General features: G+C 46.9%; 1 protein-coding gene across 1 annotated transcript in view; it reads left to right on the top strand.

The window, feature by feature from the left end:
* LOC124026775 (E3 ubiquitin-protein ligase RBBP6-like) overlaps positions 1 to 24,993 on the top strand; it is a gene marked incomplete at its 3' end in the record, with an annotated part of 57,846 nt that overhangs the window by 19,098 nt on the left and 13,755 nt on the right. The window contains 6 exon segments of the mRNA XM_046339518.1: positions 6,447 to 6,558; positions 10,103 to 10,147; positions 17,886 to 17,974; positions 20,518 to 20,614; positions 21,580 to 21,722; positions 22,636 to 22,808. Coding sequence (XP_046195474.1) covers positions 6,447 to 6,558; positions 10,103 to 10,147; positions 17,886 to 17,974; positions 20,518 to 20,614; positions 21,580 to 21,722; positions 22,636 to 22,808 — 659 coding nt within the window.

The following is a 24,993-nucleotide window of genomic DNA, read 5'->3' as shown; positions in this document are numbered from 1 at the left end:
TGTGTTGGCAGCAGCCACTCAATGTTAGTGGTGGCTGGTTAACAGTCTGATGGCCTTGAGATAGAAGCTGTTTTTCAGTCTCTTGGTCCCAGCTTTGATGCACCTGTACTGACCTCGCCTTCTGGATGATAGCAGGGTGAACAGGCAGTGGTTCGGGTGGTTGATGTCCTTGATGATCTTTAAGGCCTTCCTGTGACATCGGGTGGTGTAGGTGTCCTGGAGGGCAGGTAGTTTGCCCCCGGTGATGCGTTGTGCAGACCTCACTACCCTCTGGAGAGCCTTACGGTTGTGGGCGGAGCAGTTGCCGTACCAGGCGGTGATACAGCCCGCCAGGATGCTCTCGATTGTGCATCTGTAGAAGTTTGCGAGTGCTTTTGGTGACAAGCCAAATTTCTTCAGCCTCCTGAGGTTGAAGAGGCGCTGCTGCGCCTTCTTCACGACGCTGTCAGTGTGAGTGGACCAATTCAGTTTGTCTGTGATGTGTACGCCGAGGAACTTAACTTACTACCCTCTCCACTACTGTTCCATCGATGTGTATAGGGGGGTGTTCCCTCTGCTGTTTCCTGAAGTCCACAATCATCTCCTTAGTTTTGTTGACGTTGAGTGTGAGGTTATTTTCCTGACACCTGATTCCAGGCTGTATCCCATCCAGCATTGATTGGGAGTCCCACAGGGCGGCGCACAATTGGCCCGGCGTCGTCCGGGTTTGGCCCGGGGTAGGCCTTCATTGTAAATAAGAATTTGTTTCTGAACTGACTTGCCTAGTTAAATTTAAAGGTTAAATATTTTTCAAACCCATTTTTTCCACATTTTGTTTTACTTTTCAGCCCTGCTCTAAAATGTATTAAATATATTTTCCTTCATCAATCTACCCTATAATGTCAAAGCGAAAACGGGTATTTAAAAATATTTGCAAATATATTAAAAATAGTATTTACATAATTATTCAGACCCGTTGCTATGAGACTTGAAATTGAGCTCAGGTGCTTCCTGTTTCCATTGATCATCCCTGAGATGTTTCTGCAACTTGATTGGAGTCCACCTGTGGTAAATGCAATTAATTGGACATGATTTGGGAAGACACACACCTGTCTATATAAGGTCCCACAGTTGACAGTTCATGTCAGAGCAAAAACAAAGCCACGAGGTCGCAGGAATTGTCCGTAGAGCTCCGAGACAGATCTTTGCCTTATCTCAATCCTGGGGAAGGGTAGCAAAACCTTTCTGTAGCATTAAAGGTCTCCAAGAACACAATGGCCTCCATCATTCTGAAACAGAGGAAGTTTAGAACCACCAAGACTCTTCCTAGAGCTGGCCGCCCGGCCAAACTGAGCAATCGGTGGAGAAGGGCCTTGGTCAGGAGGTGAGCAAGAACCTGATGGTCACTCTGACAGAGCTCCAGAGTTCCTCTGTGGAGATGGGAGAACCTTCCAGAAGGACAACTATTTCAACAGCACTCCACCAATCAGGCCTTTATAGTAGTGGCCAGACAGAAGCCACTCTTCAGTAAAAGGCACATGACAGCCCGCTTGGAGTTTGGCAAAAGGCACCTAAAGGACAGACCATGAGAAACAAGATTATCTGGTCTGATGAAACCAAGATTGAACTTTTTGGCCTGAATGCCAAGCGTCATGTCTGGAGGAAACCTGGCACCATCCCTACGGTGAAGCATGGTGGTGGCAGAATCATGCTGTGGGGATGATTTTCAGCAGCAAGGACTGAGAGACTAGTCAGGATCGAGGGAAAGATGAACGGAGCAAAGTACAGAGATCCTTGATGACAACATGCTCCAGAGCGCTCAGGACCTCAGACTGGGGCGAAGGTTCCCCTTCCAACAGGACAACGACCCCTAAGCACACAGCCAAGACAACGCAGGAGTGGCTTTGGAACAAGTCTCTGAATGTCCTTGAGTGACCCAGCCAGAGCCCAGACTTTGAACCCGATCGAACATCTCTGGACAGACCTGAAAATAGCTGTGCAGCAACACTCCCCATCCAACCTGACAGAGCTTGAGAGGATCTGCAGAGAAGAATGGGAGAAACTCCCCACATACAGGTGTGCCAAGCTTGTAGCTTCATCAAAGTACTGAGTAAAGGGTCTGAATACTTATGATGTAAATCATATTTCAGTATTTTAATTTTAATACTTTTGCCAAAATGTCTAAAACCTGTTTTTGCCTTGTCATTGTGGGGTATTGTGATGTCATTATGGGGTGTTGGGATGTCATTGTGGGGTATTGTGATGTCATTATGGGGTGTTGGGATGTCATCATGGGGTATTGTGATGTCATTGTGGGGTATTGTGATGTCATTATGGGGTGTTGGGATGTCATTATGGGGTGTTGGGATGGCATTATGGGGTATTGGGATGTCATTATGGGGTGTTGGGATGTCATTATGGGGTGTTGGGATGTCATTATGGGGTGTTGGGATGTCATTATGGGGTGTTGGGATGGCATTATGGGGTGTTGGGATGGCATTATGGGGTATTGGGATGGCATTATGGGGTGTTGGGATGTCATTATGGGGTATTGGGATGTCATTATGGGGTATTGGGATGTCATTATGGGGTATTGGGATGTCATTATGGGGTGTTGGGATGTCATTATGGGGTGTTGGGATGGCATTATGGGGTGTTGGGATGGCATTATGGGGTATTGGGATGTCATTATGGGGTGTTGGGATGTCATTATGGGGGTATTGGGATGTCATTATGGGGTGTTGGGATGTCATTATGGGGTGTTGGGATGTCATTATGGGGTATTGGGATGTCATTATGGGGTGTTGGGATGTCATTATGGGGTATTGGGATGTCATTATGGGGTATTGGGATGTCATTATGGGGTATTGGGATGTCATTATGGGGTATTGGGATGTCATTATGGGGTATTGGGATGTCATTATGGGGTGTTGGGATGTCATTATGGGGTATTGGGATGTCATTATGGGGTATTGGGATGTCATTATGGGGTGTTGGGATGTCATTATGGGGTATTGGGATGTCATTATGGGGTATTGTGTATAGATTTAATCCATTTTAGAATAAGGCTGTAACGTAACAAAAATGTAGAAGTCAAGGGGTCTGAATACTTTCTGAATGCCCTGTATATACATTGTAATAGCAGGACACTGTAAAGTCCATTATTCCCCTGAAGAGTAGGAATTGGGCTTTTTTTGAGAATGTTTTTGAATTCTAGGCGACCTGCATACACATTGGTTTGATGTACAATAGACCCAACAACCGCTACTGTAGTAGGTCAACGCTGTGTGCTGGAAAACCCTGGTGGATTATGGGTGAAGTAGGCGTTGTGGAGCTCGTGAACTGATTAGCTTTTTTTTGGGGGGGGGGGGGGGTGCTTCAGACCAATGCCTATTTCTCACTTAAAACAGTTCATTTTAAAAATGTATAATCATATCTGTATATTTGTCAAAGTATATGAGTCGTTATTGTGACATTTGAATGGCACTTCCTGATGTGGCATCAAGTGATGTTGGAAGCAGTGGGCCCCAGATCAGTTTCTTCCTGATGTTGGAAGCAGTGGGCCCTGGGATCATTTAGTTTCTTCCTGATGTTGGAAGCAGTGGGCCCTGGGATCATTTAGTTTCTTCCTGATGTGGGAAGCAGTGGGCCCCAGATCAGTAGTTTCTTCCTGATGTGGGAAGCAGTGGGCCCCAGATTAGTTTCTTCCTGATGTTGGAAGCAGTGGGCCCTGGGATCATTTAGTTTCTTCCTGATGTGAGAAGCAGTGGGCCCCAGATCAGTTTCTTCCTGATGTTGGAAGCAGTGAGCCCCAGATCAGTTTCTTCCTGATATTGGAAGCAGTGGGCCCCAGATCAGTTTCTTCCTGATGTTGGAAGCAGTGGGCCCCAGATCAGTTTCTTCCTGATGTTGGAAGCAGTGGGCCCCAGATCAGTTTCTTCCTGATGTGGGAAGCAGTGGGCCCCAGATCAGTTTCTTCCTGATGTGGGAAGCAGTGGGCCCCGGATCAGTTTCTTCCTGATGTGGGAAGCAGTGGGCCCCGGATCAGTTTCTTCCTGATGTGGGAAGCAGTGGGCCCCGGATCATTTATCTAGATTTTAAGTGAGGAGCTCTGGATTGTTTGTGTGACTGAGAACTGTTGTCAGTTAAGATATTCAAATAAGGGACGTTGGACCGCAGCTCTGCTCTCTGTCACCTGCTGCTGGGGGTGCTGTAGGGGGAGTGGTGGGGGTGTGGTGCTGCAGGGGTGTGGTGCTGTAGGGGGTGTGGTGCTGCAGGGGGTGTGGTGCTGCAGGGGTGTGGTGCTGCAGGGGTGTGGTGCTGCAGGGGGAGTGGTGCTGCTGGGGGAGTGGTGCTGCTGGGGGAGTGGTGCTGCTGGGGAGTGGTGCTGCTGGGGGAGTGGTGCTGCTGGGGGAGTGGTGCTGCTGGGGAGTGGTGCTGCAGGGGGTGTGGTGCTGTAGGGGGTGTGGTGCTGTAGGGGTGTGGTGCTGTAGGGGGGTGTGGTGCTGCTGGGGGTGTGGTGCTGCTGGGGGTGTGGTGCTGCTGGGGTGTGGTGCTGCTGGGGGTGTGGTGCTGCTGGGGGAGTGGTGCTGCTGGGGGAGTGGTGCTGCTGGGGGGTGTGGTGCTGCAGGGGGTGTGGTGCTGCAGGGGGTGTGGTGCTGCAGGGGGTGTGGTGCTGCAGGGGTGTGGTGCTGCAGGGGGTGTGGTGCTGCAGGGGGTGTGGTGCTGCAGGGGGTGTGGTGCTGCAGGGGGAGTGGTGCTGCTGGGGGAGTGGTGCTGCTGGGGAGTGGTGCTGCTGGGGGAGTGGTGCTGCTGGGGGTGTGGTGCTGCAGGGGGTGTGGTGCTGCAGGGGTGTGGTGCTGCAGGGGTGTGGTGCTGCAGGGGGTGTGGTGCTGCAGGGGTGTGGTGCTGCAGGGGGTGTGGTGCTGCAGGGGAGTGGTGCTGTCTGGGGAGTGGTGCTGCTGGGGGAGTGGTGCTGCTGGGGGTGTGGTGCTGCTGGGGGTGTGGTGCTGCTGGGGGTGTGGTGCTGCTGGGGGTGTGGTGCTGCTGGGGGTGTGGTGCTGCAGGGGGTGCTGCTGGGGGTGCTGCTGGGGGGGGGTGCTGCTGCAGTGGGTGTGATGCTGCTGGGGGGGTGCAGCTGGGAGTGTGGTGCTGCGGGGGGGGCTGCTGGGGGTGTGGGGCTGTATATTATTACTCTGCCTTAGATTACAACTCTGTGGACACACAACAGGTCTGGTCTGGGGGGTAACAGACACACAACAGGTCTGGTCTGGGGGGTAACAGACACACAACAGGTCTGGTCTGGGGGTAACAGACACACAACAGGTCTGGTCTGGGGGTAACAGACACACAACAGGTCTGGTCTGGGGGTAACAGACACACAACAGGTCTGGTCTGGGGGTAACAGACACACAACGGGTCTGGTCTGGGGGTAACAGACACACAACAGGTCTGGTCTGGGGGTAACAGACACACAACAGGTCTGGTCTGGGGGTAACAGACACACAACAGGTCTGGTCTGGGGGTAACAGACACACGACAGGTCTGGTCTGGGGGTAACAGACACACAACAGGTCTGGTCTGGGGGTAACAGACACACAACAGGTCTGGTCTGGGGGTAACAGACACACAACAGGTCTGGTCTGGGGGTAACAGACACACGACAGGTCTGGTCTGGGGGTAACAGACACACGACAGGTCTGGTCTGGGGGGTAACAGACACACGACAGGTCTGGTCTGGGGGGTAACAGACACACGACAGGTCTGGTCTGGGGGGTAACAGACACACGACAGGTCTGGTCTGGGGGGTAACAGACACACGACAGGTCTGGTCTGGGGGGTAACAGACACACGACAGTTTCAGATGTGTCGGTTTCTGGAATTTTCTAGACTATTTTAAACTTGGACGTGTGTCTGTCTGGAGAAGAGCGTCTGAATGACAAACATGAATTTAACTCTCTCTCTCTCTCTCTCTCTCTCTGTGTCCTCTCTCTGTGTCCTCTCTCTGTGTCCTCTCTCTGTGTCCTCTCTCTGTGTCCTCTCTCTGTGTCCTCTCTCTCTGTCCTCTCTCTCTGTCCTCTCTCTGTCCTCTCTCTCTCTGTCTGTCCTCTCTCTCTCTCTGTCCTCTCTCTCTCTCTCTGTCCTCTCTCTCTCTGTCTGTCCTCTCTCTCTCTCTGTCCTCTCTCTCTCTCTGTCCTCTCTCTCTCTCTGTCCCCTCTCTCTCTCTCTCTGTCCTCTCTCTCTCTCTCTCTCTCTGTCCTCTCTCTCTCTCTCTCTGTCCTCTCTCTCTCTCTCTCTGTCCTCTCTCTCTCTCTGTCCTCTCTCTCTCTCTGTCCTCTCTCTCTCTCTGTCCTCTCTCTCTCTCTCTCTCTGTCCCCTCTCTCTCTCTCTGTCCTCTCTCTCTCTCTGTCCTCTCTCTCTCTCTGTCCTCTCTCTCTCTCTGTCCTCTGTCTCTCTCTGTGTTCCAGTGAGCGTTTTTCAGAACCGAATCACTTCCCCGTTCAGAACCTCCCCGTCGGATCCTCCAAAGGAGATCGTTCTTCAGAACACAGTCACTTTTCCATCGGATCCTCTAAAGGAGTATGTGACGAATACACACACACACACACACACACACACACACACACACACACACACACACACACACACACACACACACACACACACACACACACACACACACTACACGTGTCTGAAATGTCTTGTCATACCATTCTAGTGTTGTCCTGTTTTTTAAACTACAGTACCAGTCAAAAACACCAGGCCACACCTACTCAGTCAAGGGTTTTTATTTTCTACATTGTAGAATAATAGTGAAGACATTAAAACTAGCAACACATATGGAATTAAACAGACATTAAAACTATTACATTTACATTTATCCCATATGGAATCATGTAGTAACCAAAAAAATAAATAGATTTTAGATTCTTCAAAGTTTTTTGGCTTCTTGCTGACAGCTTTTGCACACACTTGGCATTCTCTCAACCAGCTTCATGGGGTAGTCACCTGGAATACTTTTCCAACAGTCTTGAAGGAGTTCCCACATATTTTTTTATTTTTTTATTTTTACCTTTATCTAACCAGGTAGGCTAGTTGAGAACAAGTTCTCATTTACAACTGCGACCTGGCCAAAAATAAAGCAAAGTAGTTTGACACAAAACAACAACAACAACAACAGAGTTACACATAAACAAACGTCAATAACACAATAGAACAATCTATGTCCAGTGTGTGGAAATGTAGTAAGATTAGGGAGGTAAGGCAATTAATAGGCCATGGAGGATAAATAATTACCATATAGCAATTAAACACTGGAGTGATAGATGTGCAGGAGATTCATGTGCAAGTAGAGATACTGGGGTGCAAAATAAATAACAATATGGGGATGAGGTAGTTGGGTGGGCTATTTACATTTAAGTCATTTAGCAGACGCTCTTATCCAGAGCGACTTACAAATTGGTGCATTCACCTTATGACATCCAGTGGAACAGTCACTTTACAATAGTGCATCTAAATCTTAAAGGGGGGTGAGAAGGATTACTTATCCTATCCTAGGTATTCCTTAAAGAGGTGGGGTTTCAGGTGTCTCCGGAAGGTGGTGATTGACTCCGCTGTCCTGGCGTCGTGAGGGAGTTTGTTCCACCATTGGGTGGAACAATGGGCTATGTATGCTGAGCACTTGTTGGCTGCTTTTCCTTCACTCTGCGGTCCAACTCATCCCAAACCATCTCAATTGGGTTGAGGTGGGGTATTAGTGGAGACCTGGTCATCTGATGCAGCGCTCCATCGCTCTCCTTCTTGGTCAAATAGCCCTTAAACAGCCTGGAGTTGTATCGGGTCAATGTCCTGTTGAAAAACAAATGATAGTCCCACTAAGCCCAAACCAGATGGGATGGCGTATCACTTCAGAATGTTGTGGTAACCATGCTGGTTATGTTTGACTTGAATTCTAAATAAATCACTGACAGTGTCACCAGCAAAGCACCATCACACCTCCTCCTCCATGCTTCACGGTGGGAATCACACACCTCCTCCTCCATGCTTCACGGTGGGAAATACACAGAGATCATCCGTTCACCTACTCTACGTCTCACAAAGACACTGTTGGAACCAAAAATCTCACATTTGGACTCATCAGACCGAAGGACAGATTCCTACCGGTCTAATCTCCATTGCTCGTGTTTCTTGGCCCAAGCAAGTCTCTTCTTCTTCTTGGTGTCCTTTTAGTAGTGGTTTCTTTGCAGCAATTTGACCATGAAGGCCTGATTTCACGTCGTCTCCTCTGAACAGTTGATGTTGAGATGTGTCTGTTACTTGAACTCTGTGAAGTATTGATTTGGGCTGCAATCTGAGTCTGGAAACTCGAGTGAATTTATCCTCTACAGCAGAGGTAACTCTGGGTCTTCCTTTCCTGTGTCGGTCCTCATGAGAGACAGTTTCATCATAGCCCTTGATGTTTTTTGTGACTGCACTTGAAGAAACTTTCAAAGTTCTTGAAATTGACGTCGGACCGAAACTGAGGCAACCGTGTTGTCCCTCCAGGCAGACGGGATGCCTCAGGATGACGCAACCAGAGGAACAGGATTGTACCATACCTATCATGCCTAGCATTTTAAAAGTAAAACTAATAACCCCCACACACACACCTCTCATAAAGCAAGTCACACAGGATGTTAGCATGTTGCTAACGCCTATACAAGAAGCAAGTCACACCGGATGTTAGCATGTTGCTAACGCCTATACAAGAAGCAAGTCACACAGGATGTTAAATAAATAAATACATTTATTGGCTGATCTTAATCAGCCAATAAATCATCTTAATCATCTTATTTTTTTTAAAGTTCTGTTGAACATAAATTGTCCTTCTGTATTAAACTACGACTTCTGCCTTCTAGAAGAATCACAAGACGCCCGCGAAACTGGCGGAGGGGGGATTAGACGCCCCGCGAAACTGGCGGAGGGGGATTAGACGCCCGCGAAACTGGGCGGAGGGGGGTTAGACGCCCGCGAAACTGGGCGGAGGGGGTTAGACGCCCGACGCGAAACTGGCGGATGGGGATTAGACGCCCGCGGAAACTGGGCGGAGGGGGATTAGACGCCCGCGAAACTGGCGGATGGGGGGGGATTAGACGCCCGCGAAACTGGCGGAGGGGGTGCTCTTTTAAAAAACATATTTTTACAAAGACCTAATTTTAATGTCACTAAGACTTTTTGGATGTTTTATGAAATGAACTGGTCCCTTTTTTGTAAATCATTAATTTTGTTCTGAAGGTAAAAAATAAATAAAAATGATTAGGTGGTTTGGGGACTTGTTAATTTTGAATGGTCCTTTTCATGTCTCATTACCAGAGACTGAGGGCCTGTCTCTGTCTCCTAGGTAACCAGGAGAGACTGAGGGCCTGTCTCTGTCTCCTAGGTAACCAGGAGAGACTGAGGGCCTGTCTCTGTCTCCTAGGTAACCAGGAGAGACTGAGGGCCTGTCTCTGTCTCCTAGGTAACCAGGAGAGACTGAGGGCCTGTCTCTGTCTCCTAGGTAACCAGGAGAGACTGAGGGCCTGTCTCTGTCTCCTAGGTAACCAGGAGAGACTGAGGGCCTGTCTCTGTCTCCTAGGTAACCAGGAGAGACTGAGGGCCTGTCTCTGTCTCCTAGGTAACCAGGAGAGACTGAGGGCCTGTCTCTGTCTCCTAGGTAACCAGGAGAGACTGAGGGCCTGTCTCTGTCTCCTAGGTAACCAGGAGAGACTGAGGGCCTGTCTCTGTCTCCTAGGTAACCAGGAGAGACTGAGGGCCTGTCTCCTAGGTAACCAGGAGAGACTGAGGGCCTGTCTCCTAGGTAACCAGGAGAGACTGAGGGCCTGTCTCTGCTGATGTTTATTATGGCAATGTCTGTTCCAGCGTTTTATAACTGACTATTTAATACCATCAACACGGTTTTGACAGTAGATATCTAGCTCGTGTGTTACTCTACTGTGTGTGTGTGTGTGTGTGTGTGTGTGTGTGTGTGTGTGTGTGTGTGTGTGTGTGTGTGTGTGTGTGTGTGTGTGTGTGTGTGTGTGTGTGTGTGTGTGTGTGTGTGTGTGTGTGTGTGATGGAGCAGTAATCTGATTTTTGTCTCAAACAGATTGATGATCATGCTTCATCTATATCACTGGCCCAACTTTCAAAGGTAAACTATATATTCTCTCTCCTTCCCTTCTCTCCTTCCCTTCTCTCCTTCTCTCCTCTTCTCTCCTTCTCTTCTCTCCTCTTCTCTCCTTCTCTTCTCTCCTTCTTCTCTCCTTCTTCTCTCCTTCTTCTCTCCTTCTTCTCTCCTTCTTCTCTCCTTCTTCTCTCCTTCTTCTCTCCTTCTCTCCTTCTTCTCTCCTTCTCTCTCCTCTCTCTTTTCTCTTAAAACAGTTGAGTTGGATTGAAACTAAGTGTAAAAAAAAAAAAAAATGTTTTCAAAAAGTTATGTTGACTGACTTGGTTGTAATGATATTAATTGGTGGTTTTGATTTTGATGTGATTTGTTTACTGTCCCTGGTCATGTAAAGAGATTTCTCTCTGTCTTTTTAGTCTGAAGGACACTTGCTGCTGCTTACACTGGTACGTTACACACACACACACACACACTCGTACGTTACACACACACACTCGTACGTTACACACACACACACTCGTACGTTACACACACACACACTCGTACGTTACACACACACACACACACTCGTACGTTACACACACACACACACACTCGTTCGTTACACACACACACACAGTCGTTCGTTACACACACACACATTCGTACGTTACACACACACACACTCGTACGTTACACACACACTCGTTCCCGAACACGCATCCTGAAGAATGAAGTGTTCACCTCGTTTTTTCCCCCCCTTCTCTCTCTAAATGAAGACTCACCGGGTTGTGTTTTATTATGACCTTTCACCCCTAGGACACTAATTTATAAACAAACCTGTTATCAATCTTGATTTCAAAACTTATTGAAGCCATGTAACAACTTGTCAAATCCTCTCTACTGCTTTTTTCACTGTGTTGTTGAAGAGATTTTATGTCGCTCTGGATAAGAGCGTCTGCTAAATGACTTAAATGTAAATGTAAATTTTACTTTTTATACATATATTAACATTTAGCAGATGTCATTCATCCTCAAATATAGTTCTTGTTTTATCCTCAAATATGTATGTTGTGTGTGTGTGTGTGTATGTGTGTGTGTGTTTCTGTGTATGTTGTGTGTGTGTGTGTGTGTGTGTGTGTGTGTGTGTGTGTGTGTGTGTGTGTGTGTGTGTGTGTGTGTGTGTGTGTGTGTGTGTGTGTGTGTGTGTGTGTGTGTGTGTGTGTGTGTGTTGCTGAAGTAAAACACACACCTACAGTATGAACCACGGCTGTTTCTGATGTTGTGCCGATTTTGTTATTGTTAGTTATATATTATATTTATTTATTTTAGCCAATAAAACGTCTCTTAGACCCCTGACCATTTATGTGTGTAGCTGTGATTGGGTAGCTGGAATGTGGGAGTATGAATGTTTTATTTTAGCCAATAAAATGTCTCTTAGACACCTGACCATTTATGTGTGTAGCTGTGATTGGGTAGCTGGAATGTGGGCGTGTGAATGTTTTATTTAAATGTATTGTTTTATCCAATAAAATGTCTCTAAGACGAAGGATAATATCCGTTTTCTCCCCCAGTGGATTTACACTTCCTGTCCTTTTTTTTAGTAAAGTCGATTCAAGTGAATCTGGTAGATTAGTATTTTCTCGTGAGAAATAAGTTGAATCAGCGTTTTCAGACCAGAGTCAATCTGAGCAGACTGACTAGGTTAGACACCTATCAGGACCTAACAGACCGACTAGGTTAGACACCTATCAGGACCTAACAGACTGACTAGGTTAGACACCTATCAGGACCTAACAGACTGACTAGGTTAGACACCTATCAGGACCTAACAGACTGACTAGGTTAGACACAGATCTAACAGACTGACTAGGTTAGACACCTATCAGGACCTAACAGACCGACTAGGTTAGACACCTATCAGGACCTAACAGACCGACTAGGTTAGACACCTATCAGGACCTAACAGACTGACTAGGTTAGACACCTATCAGGACCTAACAGACCGACTAGGTTAGACACCTATCAGGACCTAACAGACCGACTAGGTTAGACACCTATCAGGACCTAACAGACTGACTAGGTTAGACACCTATCAGGACCTAACAGACCGACTAGGTTAGACACCTATCAGGACCTAACAGACTGACTAGGTTAGACACAGACTGACTAGGTTAGACACAGACTGACTAGGTTAGACACAGATCTAACAGACTGACTAGGTTAGACACAGACTGACTAGGTTAGACACAGACTGACTAGGTTAGACACAGATCTAACAGACTGACTAGGTTAGACACAGACTGACTAGGTTAGACACAGGCTGACTAGGTTAGACACAGGCTGACTAGGTTAGACACAGGCTGACTAGGTTAGACACAGATCTAACAGACTGACTAGGTTAGACACAGACTGACTAGGTTAGACACAGACTGACTAGGTTAGACACAGACTGACTAGGTTAGACACAGACTGACTAGGTTAGACACAGACTGACTAGGTTAGACACAGACTGACTAGGTTAGACACAGACTGACTAGGTTAGACACAGACTGACTAGGTTAGACACAGATCTAACAGACTGACTAGGTTAGACACAGGCTGACTAGGTTAGACACAGGCTGACTAGGTTAGACACAGGCTGACTAGGTTAGACACAGACTGACTAGGTTAGACACAGACTGACTAGGTTAGACACAGACTGACTAGGTTAGACACAGACTGACTAGGTTAGACACAGACTGACTAGGTTAGACACAGATCTAACAGACTGACTAGGTTAGACACAGACTGACTAGGTTAGACACAGACTGACTAGGTTAGACACAGACTGACTAGGTTAGACACAGACTGACTAGGTTAGACACAGGCTGACTAGGTTAGACACAGACTGACTAGGTTAGACACAGGCTGACTAGGTTAGACACAGGCTGACTAGGTTAGACACAGACTGACTAGGTTAGACACAGATCTAACAGACTGACTAGGTTAGACACAGACTGACTAGGTTAGACACAGACTGACTAGGTTAGACACAGGCTGACTAGGTTAGACACAGACTGACTAGGTTAGACACAGACTGACTAGGTTAGACACAGGCTGACTAGGTTAGACACAGATCTAACAGACTGACTAGGTTAGACACAGACTGACTAGGTTAGACAGACTGACTAGGTTAGACACAGACTGACTAGGTTAGACACAGATCTAACAGACTGACTAGGTTAGACACAGACTGACTAGGTTAGACACAGAATGACTAGGTTAGACACAGACTGACTAGGTTAGACACAGACTGACTAGGTTAGACACAGACTGACTAGGTTAGACACAGACTGACTAGGTTAGACACAGACTGACTAGGTTAGACACAGACTGACTAGGTTAGACACAGACTGACTAGGTTAGACACAGATCTAACAGACTGACTAGGTTAGACACAGACTGACTAGGTTAGACACAGACTGACTAGGTTAGACACAGACTGACTAGGATAGACACAGACTGACTAGGTTAGACACAGACTGACTAGGTTAGACACAGACTGACTAGGTTAGACACAGACTGACTAGGTTAGACACAGACTGACTAGGTTAGACACAGACTGACTAGGTTAGACACAGACTGACTAGGTTAGACACAGACTGACTAGGTTAGACACAGACTGACTAGGTTAGACACAGACTGACTAGGTTAGACACAGACTGACTAGGTTAGACACTGACTGACTAGGTTAGACACTGACTGACTAGGTTAGACACTGACTGACTAGGTTAGACACAGACTGACTAGGTTAGACACAGACTGACTAGGTTAGACACAGACTGACTAGGTTAGACACAGACTGACTAGGTTAGACACAGACTGACTAGGTTAGACACAGACTGACTAGGTTAGACACAGACTGACTAGGTTAGACACAGACTGACTAGGTTAGACACAGATCTAACAGACTGACTAGGTTAGACACAGACTGACTAGGTTAGACACAGACTGACTAGGTTAGACACAGACTGACTAGGTTAGACACAGACTGACTAGGTTAGACACAGACTGACTAGGTTAGACACAGACTGACTAGGTTAGACACAGACTGACTAGGTTAGACACAGATCTAACAGACTGACTAGGTTAGACACAGACTGACTAGGTTAGACACAGACTGACTAGGTTAGACACAGACTGACTAGGTTAGACACAGACTGACTAGGTTAGACACAGATCTAACAGGCTGACTAGGTTAGACACAGACTGACTAGGTTAGACACAGACTGACTAGGTTAGACACAGATCTAACAGACTGACTAGGTTAGACACAGACTGACTAGGTTAGACACAGACTGACTAGGTTAGACACAGACTGAGACTAGGTGACTAGGTTAGACACAGATCTAACAGACTGACTAGGTTAGACACAGACTGACTAGGTTAGACACAGATCTAACAGGCTGACTAGGTTAGACACAGACTGACTAGGTTAGACACAGACTGACTAGGTTAGACACAGACTGACTAGGTTAGACACAGACTGACTAGGTTAGACACAGATCTAACAGGCTGACTAGGTTAGACACAGATCTAACAGACTGACTAGGTTAGACACAGACTGACTAGGTTAGACACAGACTGACTAGGTTAGACACAGACTGACTAGGTTAGACACAGACTGACTAGGTTAGACACAGACTGACTAGGTTAGACACAGACTGACTAGGTTAGACACAGATCTAACAGGCTGACTAGGTTAGACACAGACTGACTAGGTTAGAGACAGATCTAACAGACTGACTAGGTTAGACACAGACTGACTAGGTTAGAGACAGACTAGGTTAGACACAGACTGACTAGGTTAGACACAGACTGACTAGGTTAGACACAGACTCTAACAGACTGACTAGGTTAGACACAGACTGACTAGGTTAGACACAGACTGACTAGGTTAGACACAGATCTAACAGACTGACTAGGTTAGACACAGACTGACTAGGTTAGACACAGACTGACTAGGTTAGACACAGATCTAACAGACTGACTAGGTTAGACACAGACTGACTAGGTTAGACACAGACTGACTAGGTTAGACACAGACTGACTAGGTTAGACACAGACTGACTAGGTTAGACACAGACTGACTAGGTTAGACACTGACTGACTAGGTTAGACACTGACTAGGTTAGACACAGACCTAACAGACTGACTAGGTTAGACACAGACTGACTAGGTTAGACACAGACTGACTAGGTTAGACACAGACTGACTAGGTTAGACACAGATCTAACAGGCTGACTAGGTTAGACACAGATCTAACAGACTGACTAGGTTAGACACAGACTGACTAGGTTAGACACAGACTGACTAGGTTAGACACAGACTGACTAGGTTAGACACAGACTGACTAGGTTAGACACAGACTGACTAGGTTAGACAGACTGACTAGGTTAGACACAGACTGACTAGGTTAGACACAGACTGACTAGGTTAGACACAGACTGACTAGGTTAGACACAGACTGACTAGGTTAGACACAGACTGACTAGGTTAGACACAGACTGACTAGGTTAGACACAGACTGACTAGGTTAGACACAGACTGACTAGGTTAGAGACAGATCTAACAGACTGACTAGGTTAGACACAGACTGACTAGGTTAGAGACAGATCTAACAGACTGACTAGGTTAGACACAGACTGACTAGGTTAGACACAGACTGACTAGGTTAGACACAGACTACAGACTGACTAGGTTAGACACAGACTGACTAGGTTAGACACAGATCTAACAGACTGACTAGGTTAGACACAGACTGACTAGGTTAGACACAGACTGACTAGGTTAGACACAGACTGAACAGACTGACTAGGTTAGACACAGACTGACTAGGTTAGACACAGACTGACTAGGTTAGACACAGATCTAACAGACTGACTAGGTTAGACACAGACTGACTAGGTTAGACACAGACTGACTAGGTTAGACACAGACTGACTAGGTTAGACACAGACTGACTAGGTTAGACACAGACTGACTAGGTTAGACACAGACTGACTAGGTTAGACACAGACTGACTAGGTTAGACACAGACTGACTAGGTTAGACACAGACTGACTAGGTTAGACACAGACTGACTAGGTTAGACACAGACTGACTAGGTTAGACACAGACTGACTAGGTTAGACACAGATCTAACAGGCTGACTAGGTTAGACACAGACTGACTAGGTTAGACACAGACTGACTAGGTTAGACACAGACTGACTAGGTTAGACACAGACTGACTAGGTTAGACACAGACTGACTAGGTTAGACACAGACTGACTAGGTTAGACACAGACTGACTAGGTTAGACACAGACTGACTAGGTTAGACACAGACTGACTAGGTTAGACACAGACAGACTGACTAGGTTAGACACAGACTGACTAGGTTAGACACAGACTGACTAGGTTAGAGACAGATCTAACAGACTGACTAGGTTAGACACAGACTGACTAGGTTAGAGACAGATCTAACAGACTGACTAGGTTAGACACAGACTGACTAGGTTAGACACAGACTGAGGTTAGACACAGACTGACTAGGTTAGACACAGACTGACTAGGTTAGACACAGACTGACTAGGTTAGACACAGATCTAACAGGCTGACTAGGTTAGACACAGACTGACTAGGTTAGACACAGACTGACTAGGTTAGACACAGATCTAACAGACTGACTAGGTTAGACACAGACTGACTAGGTTAGACACAGACTGACTAGGTTAGACACAGACTGACTAGGTTAGACACAGACTGACTAGGTTAGACACAGACTGACTAGGTTAGACACAGACTGACTAGGTTAGACACAGACTGACTAGGTTAGACACAGACTGACTAGGTTAGACACAGACTGACTAGGTTAGACACAGACTGACTAGGTTAGACACAGACTGACTAGGTTAGACACAGACTGACTAGGTTAGACACAGACTAACAGACTGACTAGGTTAGACACAGACTGACTAGGTTAGACACAGACTGACTAGGTTAGACACAGACTGACTAGACTAGGTTAGACACAGACTGACTAGGTTAGACACAGACTGACTAGGTTAGACACAGATCTAACAGGCTGACTAGGTTAGACACAGACTGACTAGGTTAGACACAGATCTAACAGACTGACTAGGTTAGACACAGACTGACTAGGTTAGACACAGACTGACTAGGTTAGACACAGACTGACTAGGTTAGACACAGACTGACTAGGTTAGACACAGACTGACTAGGTTAGACACAGACTGACTAGGTTAGACACAGACTGACTAGGTTAGACACAGACTGACTAAGACAGACTGACTAGGTTAGACACAGACTGACTAGGTTAGACACAGACTCTAACAGACTGACTAGGTTAGACACAGACTGACTAGGTTAGACACAGACTGACTGACTAGGTTAGACACAGACTAACAGACTGACTAGGTTAGACGACTGAGATCTAACAGACTGACCAGGTTAGACAGATAGAAATACCATGGATAGATCTGCTATTGAGGATGACTTGTTCTCCGTGTCAGAGAACCATGTCTGTTTTAATGTCTGTTTTATACATTTCTATCGGATGTTGTTCCCTGCTGAACAGACTGACTAGGTTAGACTGTCAGACTGACTAGGTTGTCTGTCTGTCTGTCTGTCTGTCTGTCTGTCCTCTTTCACCCCTGGTCTCTATCTAACTATGTCACATATCCTGGTGACCCCTGGTCTCTATCTAACTATGTCACATATCCTGGTGGTTTCTGGGAACAGACGGCGAACCTGGCAGAGGCCAACGCATCGGAGGACGACAAAATCAGAGCCATGATGTCACAGTCCAATCACGACTACGACCCCATACAGTGAGTATTACCACACACAGTCTAACCAGACTGACTACGACCCTGTCCTGTAACTGAACCAGGAAGTAACAGCAGCTCTATCCTGTAACTGAACCAGGAAGTAACAGCAGCTCTATCCTGTAACTGAACCAGGAAGTAACAGCAGCTCTATCCTGTAACTGAACCAGGAAGTAACAGCAGCTCTATCCTGTAACTGAACCAGTAGAGGATGTAACAGCAGCTCTATCCTGTAACTGAACCGGGATGTAACAGCAGCTCTATCCTGTAACTGAACCAGGATGTAACAGCAGCTCTATCCTGTAACTGAACCAGGATGTTACAGCAGCTCTATCCTGTAACTGAACCAGTAGAGGATGTTACAGCAGCTCTATCCTGTAACTGAACCAGTAGAGGATGTAACAGCAGCTCTATCCTGTAACTGAACCAGTAGGGGATGTAACAGCATCTCTATCCTGTAACTGAACCGGTAGAGGATGTAACAGCAGCTCTATCCTGTAACTGAACCGGGATGTAACAGCAGCTCTATCCTGTAACTGAACCGGGATGTAACAGCAGCTCTATCCTGTAACTGAACCGGGATGTAACAGCAGCTCTATCCTGTAACTGAACCGGGATGTAACAGCAGCTCTATCCTGTAACTGAACCGGTAGAGGATGTAACAGCAGCTCTATCCTGTAACTGAACCGGGGTGTAACAGCAGCTCTATCCTGTAACTGAACCGGGATGTAACAGCAGCTCTATCCTGTAACTGAACCAGTAGAGGATGTAACAGCAGCTCTATCCTGTAACTGAACCGGGATGTAACAGCAGCTCTATCCTGTAACTGAACCAGTAGAGGATGTAACAGCAGCTCTATCCTGTAACTGAACCAGTAGAGGATGTAACAGCAGCTCTATCCTGTAACTGAACCAGGATGTAACAGCAGCTCTATCCTGTAACTGAACCAGGATGTAACAGCAGCTCTATCCTGTAACTGAACCAGGATGTAACAGCAGCTCTATCCTGTAACTGAACCAGGAAGTAGCAGCAGCTCTATCCTGTAACTGAACCAGGATGTAACAGCAGCTCTATCCTGTAACTGAACCAGTAGAGGATGTAACAGCAGCTCTATCCTGTAACTGAACCAGGAAGTAGCAGCAGCTCTATCCTGTAACTGAACCAGGAAGTAGCAGCAGCTCTATCCTGTAACTGAACCAGGATGTAACAGCAGCTCTATCCTGTAACTGAACCAGGATGTAACAGCAGCTCTATCCTGTAACTGAACCGGTAGAGGATGTAACAGCAGCTCTATCCTGTAACTGAACCGAGATGTAACAGCAGCTCTATCCTGTAACTGAACCAGGATGTAATAGCAGCTCTATCCTGTAACTGAACCGGTAGAGGATGTAACAGCAGCTCTATCCTGTAACTGAACCGGGATGTAACAGCAGCTCTATCCTGTAACTGAACCAGGATGTAACAGCAGCTCTATCCTGTAACTAAACCAGGATGTAACAGCAGCTCTATCCTGTAACTGAACCGGTAGAGGATGTAACAGCAGCTCTATCCTGTAACTGAACCGGTAGAGGATGTAACAGCAGCTCTATCCTGTAACTGAACCGGTAGAGGATGTAACAGCAGCTCTATCCTGTAACTGAACCGGGATGTAACAGCAGCTCTATCCTGTAACTGAACCAGGATGTAACAGCAGCTCTATCCTGTAACTGAACCAGGAAGTAACAGCAGCTCTATCCTGTAACTGAACCAGGAAGTAGCAGCAGCTCTATCCTGTAACTGAACTGGTAGAGGATGTAACAGCAGCTCTATCCTGTAACTGAACTGGTAGAGGATGTAACAGCAGCTCTATCCTGTAACTGAACCAGGATGTAACAGCAGCTCTATCCTGTAACTGAACCAGGATGTAACAGCAGCTCTATCCTGTAACTGAACCAGGATGTAACAGCAGCTCTATCCTGTAACTGAACCGGTAGAGGATGTAACAGCAGCTCTATCCTGTAACTGAACCAGGAAGTAACAGCAGCTCTATCCTGTAACTGAACCAGGATGTAGCAGCAGCTCTATCCTGTAACTGAACAGGTAGAGGATGTAACAGCAGCTCTATCCTGTAACTGAACAGGTAGAGGATGTAACAGCAGCTCTATCCTGTAACTGAACAGGTAGAGGATGTAACAGCAGCTCTATCCTGTAACTGAACCAGGATGTAACAGCAGCTCTATCCTGTAACTGAACCAGGATGTAACAGCAGCTCTATCCTGTAACTGAACCGGGATGTAACAGCAGCTCTATCCTGTAACTGAACCGGGATGTAACAGCAGCTCTATCCTGTAACTGAACCGGTAGAGGATGTAACAGCAGCTCTATCCTGTAACTGAACCAGGAAGTAACAGCAGCTCTATCCTGTAACTGAACCAGGAAGTAACAGCAGCTCTATCCTGTAACTGAACCAGGATGTAACAGCAGCTCTATCCTGTGTTAATGTTGACACCTGTCTGGACTATCAGTAATGTGTTAACGTTGGGTTAACATTGTATTTGTGTTATTAGTTATGTGAAGAAGTTGACGGGTCCCCCTCCAGCCAACTACACCTGTTATCGCTGTGGCAAGAACGGACATCACATCAGGAACTGTCCTACTTACGGGGTAAGACATCACACCAGGAACTGTCCTACTAACGGGGGTAAGACATCACATCAGGAACTGTCCTACTAACGGGGGTAAGACATCACATCAGGAACTGTCCTACTAACGGGGGTAAGACCAGGAACTGTCCTACTAACGGGGGTAAGACATCACATCAGGAACTGTCCTACTAACGGGGGTAAGACATCACATCAGGAACTGTCCTACTAACGGGGGTAAGACATCACATCAGGAACTGTCCTACTAACGGGGTAAGACATCACATCAGGAACTGTCCTACTAACGGGGTAAGACATCACATCAGGAACTGTCCTACTAACGGGGTAAGACATCACATCAGGAACTGTCCTACTAACGGGTAAGACATCACATCAGGAACTGTCCTACTAACGGGGTAAGACATCAGGAACTGTCCTACTAACGGGGTAAGACATCACATCAGGAACTGTCCTACTAACGGGGGTAAGACCAGGAACTGTCCTACTAACGGGGTAAGACATCACATCAGGAACTGTCCTACTAACGGGGTAAGACATCACACCAGGAACTGTCCTACTAACGGGGGTAAGACATCACATCAGGAACTGTCCTACTAACGGGGTAAGACATCACATCAGGAACTGTCCTACTAACGGGGTAAGACATCACATCAGGAACTGTCCTACTAACGAGGTAAGACATCACATCAGGAACTGTCCTACTAACTGGGTAAGACATCACATCAGGAACTGTCCTACTAACGGGGTAAGACATCACATCAGGAACTGTCTTACTAACGTCCTATAGTGACTGGTAAGACATCACATCAGGAACTGTCCTACTAACGGGGTAAGACATCACATCAGGAACTGTCCTACTAACGGGGGTAAGACATCACATCCTTGGTGTGTGTGTGTGTTATCTTTGTTCAGAGCAACCCAGTAAATGTGTGTGTGTGTGTGTGTGTGTGTCTGTGTGTGTGTTAGAAGGAGAAAGGGTTTGAGCCGCCCCAGAGGATCAAGAAGAGTACCGGCATTCCCCGTTCCTTCATGACGGAAGTGGACGACCCGTCTATAAAGGGAGCCCTGTTGACCAACACCGGCCACTACGCCATCCCTACGATAGACGCGTGAGTTACCTCTGACCCCCCACTGTTGACCACACCCACTGATGCCATCCCTAGTGAGCAGATGTTACTTGGTCACATGGTTAGCTGATGTTATTGGTCACATGGTTAGCAGATGTTATTGGTCACATGGTGAGCAGATGTTATTGGTCACATGGTTAGCAGATGTTATTGGTCACATGGTTAGCAGATGTTAATGGTCACATGGTTAGCAGATGTTATTGGTCACATGGTTAGCAGATGTTAATGGTCACATGGTTAGCAGATGTTAATGGTCACATGGTTAGCAGATGTTATTGGTCACATGGTTAGCAGATGTTAATGGTCACATGGTTGTATTTGTCAATGGTACACATGGTTAACAGATGTTAATGCGAGTGTAGCGAAATGCTTGTGCTTCTAGTTCCGACAATGCAGTGATAACCAACAAGTAATCTAACTAACAATTCCAAAACTACTGTCTTATACACAGTGTAAGGGGATAAGGAACATGTACATAAGGATATATGAATGAGTGATGGTACAGAGCAGCATACAGTAGATGGTATCGAGTACAGTATATACATATGAGATGAGTATGTAAACAAAGTGGCATAGTTAAAGTGGCTAGTGATACATGTATTACATAAGGATGCAGTAGATGATGTAGAGTACAGTATATACATATGAGATGAGTGATGTAGGGTATGTAAACAAGATAAGATGGTATAGAGTACATTCTATATAAAGTGGCATATATAAAGTGGCATTAAAGTGACTAGTGATATATTTTAAATCATTTCCCATTATTAAAGTGGCTGGAGTTGAGTCAGTGTGTTGGCAGCAGCCACTCAATGTTACCTTTAACCCCTGACCTCTGACATCTAACCCGTAAGTACACCTCTATGTGTGTGTGTGTGTGTCTCCCCCTCCACAGTGAGGCCTATGCTTTAGGTAAGAAGGAGAGGCCTCCGTTCGTCCCCAGGGACAAGTCCAGTTCCGAGGAGGACGAGGATCCAGTCCCTGATGAGCTCCTCTGTCTGCTCTGTAAAGACCTGATGACTGACGCTGTGGTCATTCCCTGCTGTGGCAACTCCTACTGCGACGACTGTGAGTCGATGCTATCTCCTCTCCTCAGGTATCCATAGTGACTGATGCTGTCTCCTCTCCTCAGGTATCCATAGTGACTGATGCTGTCTCCTCTCCTCAGGTATCCATAGTGACTGATGCTGTCTCCTCTCCTCAGGTATCCATAGTGACTGATGCTGTCTCCTCTCCTCAGGTATCCATAGTGACTGATGCTGTCTCAGGTATCCATAGTGACTGATGCTGTCTCCTCAGGTATCCATAGTGACTGATGCTGTCTCCTCTCCTCAGGTATCCATAGTGACTGATGCTGTCTCCTCTCCTCAGGTATCCATAGTGACTGATGCTGTCTCCTCAGGTATCCATAGTGACTGATGCTGTCTCCTCAGGTATCCATAGTGACTGATGCTGTCTCCTCTCCTCAGGTATCCATAGTGACTGATGCTGTCTCCTCTCCTCAGGTATCCATAGTGACTGATGCTGTCCTCTCCTCAGGTCCTCTCCTCAGGTATCCATAGTGACTGATGCTGTCTCCTCTCCTCAGGTATCCATAGTGACTGATGCTGTCTCCTCTCCTCAGGTATCCATAGTGACTGATGCTGTCTCCTCAGGTATCCATAGTGACTGATGCTGTCTCCTCTCCTCAGGTATCCATAGTGACTGATGCTGTCTCCTCTCCTCAGGTATCCATAGTGACTGATGCTGTCTCCTCTCCTCAGGTATCCATAGTGACTGATGCTGTCTCCTCTCCTCAGGTATCCATAGTGACTGATGCTGTCTCCTCTCCTCAGGTATCCATAGTGACTGATGCTGTCTCCTCAGGTATCCATAGTGACTGATGCTGTGCTGTCTCTATCCATAGTGACTGATGCTGTCTCCTCAGGTATCCATAGTGACTGATGCTGTCTCCTCTCCTCAGGTATCCATAGTGACTGATGCTGTCTCCTCTCCTCAGGTATCCATAGTGACTGATGCTGTCTCCTCTCCTCAGGTATCCATAGTGACTGATGCTGTCTCCTCAGGTATCCATAGTGACTGATGCTGTCTCCTCTCCTCAGGTATCCATAGTGACTGATGCTGTCTCCTCTCCTCAGGTATCCATAGTGACTGATGCTGTCTCCTCAGGTATCCATAGTGACTGATGCTGTCTCCTCAGGTATCCATAGTGACTGATGCTGTCTCCTCAGGTATCCATAGTGACTGATGCTCTCTCCTCAGGTATCCATAGTGACTGATGCTGTCTCCTCTCCTCAGGTATCCATAGTGACTGATGCTGTCTCCTCTCCTCAGGTATCCATAGTGACTGATGCTGTCTCCTCTCCTCAGGTATCCATAGTGACTGATGCTGTCTCCTCAGGTATCCATAGTGACTGATGCTGTCTCCTCAGGTATCCATAGTGACTGATGCTGTCTCCTCTCCTCAGGTATCCATAGTGACTGATGCTGTCTCCTCTCCTCAGGTATCCATAGTGACTGATGCTGTCTCTGATGCTCTCTCCTCAGGTATCCATAGTGACTGATGCTGTCTCCTCTCCTCAGGTATCCATAGTGACTGATGCTGTCTCCTCTCCTCAGGTATCCATAGTGACTGATGCTGTCTCCTCAGGTATCCATAGTGACTGATGCTGTCTCCTCTCCTCAGGTATCCATAGTGACTGATGCTGTCTCCTCAGGTATCCATAGTGACTGATGCTGTCTCCTCTCCTCAGGTATCCATAGTGACTGATGCTGTCTCCTCTCCTCAGGTATCCATAGTGACTGATGCTGTCTCCTCTCCTCAGGTATCCATAGTGACTGATGCTGTCTCCTCAGGTATCCATAGTGACTGATGCTGTCTCCTCAGGTATCCATAGTGACTGATGCTGTCTCCTCTATCCATCAGGTAGGTATCCATAGTGACTGATGCTGTCTCCTCTCCTCAGGTATCCATAGTGACTGATGCTCTCTCCTCAGGTATCCATAGTGACTGATGCTGTCTCCTCAGGTATCCATAGTGACTGATGCTGTCTCCTCAGGTATCCATAGTGACTGATGCTGTCTCCTCTCCTCAGGTATCCATAGTGACTGATGCTGTCTCCTCTCCTCAGGTATCCATAGTGACTGATGCTGTCTCCTCTCCTCAGGTATCCATAGTGACTGATGCTGTCTCCTCAGGTATCCATAGTGACTGATGCTGTCTCCTCAGGTATCCATAGTGACTGATGCTGTC

The sequence above is a fragment of the Oncorhynchus gorbuscha genome, unplaced genomic scaffold (assembly GCF_021184085.1).
Source record: "Oncorhynchus gorbuscha isolate QuinsamMale2020 ecotype Even-year unplaced genomic scaffold, OgorEven_v1.0 Un_scaffold_2826, whole genome shotgun sequence".
NCBI classification, from domain to species: Eukaryota; Metazoa; Chordata; class Actinopteri; order Salmoniformes; family Salmonidae; genus Oncorhynchus; species Oncorhynchus gorbuscha.
Note: the sequence above shows the minus strand (reverse complement) of the source record. Positions and strands in the feature narration are given on the sequence as shown.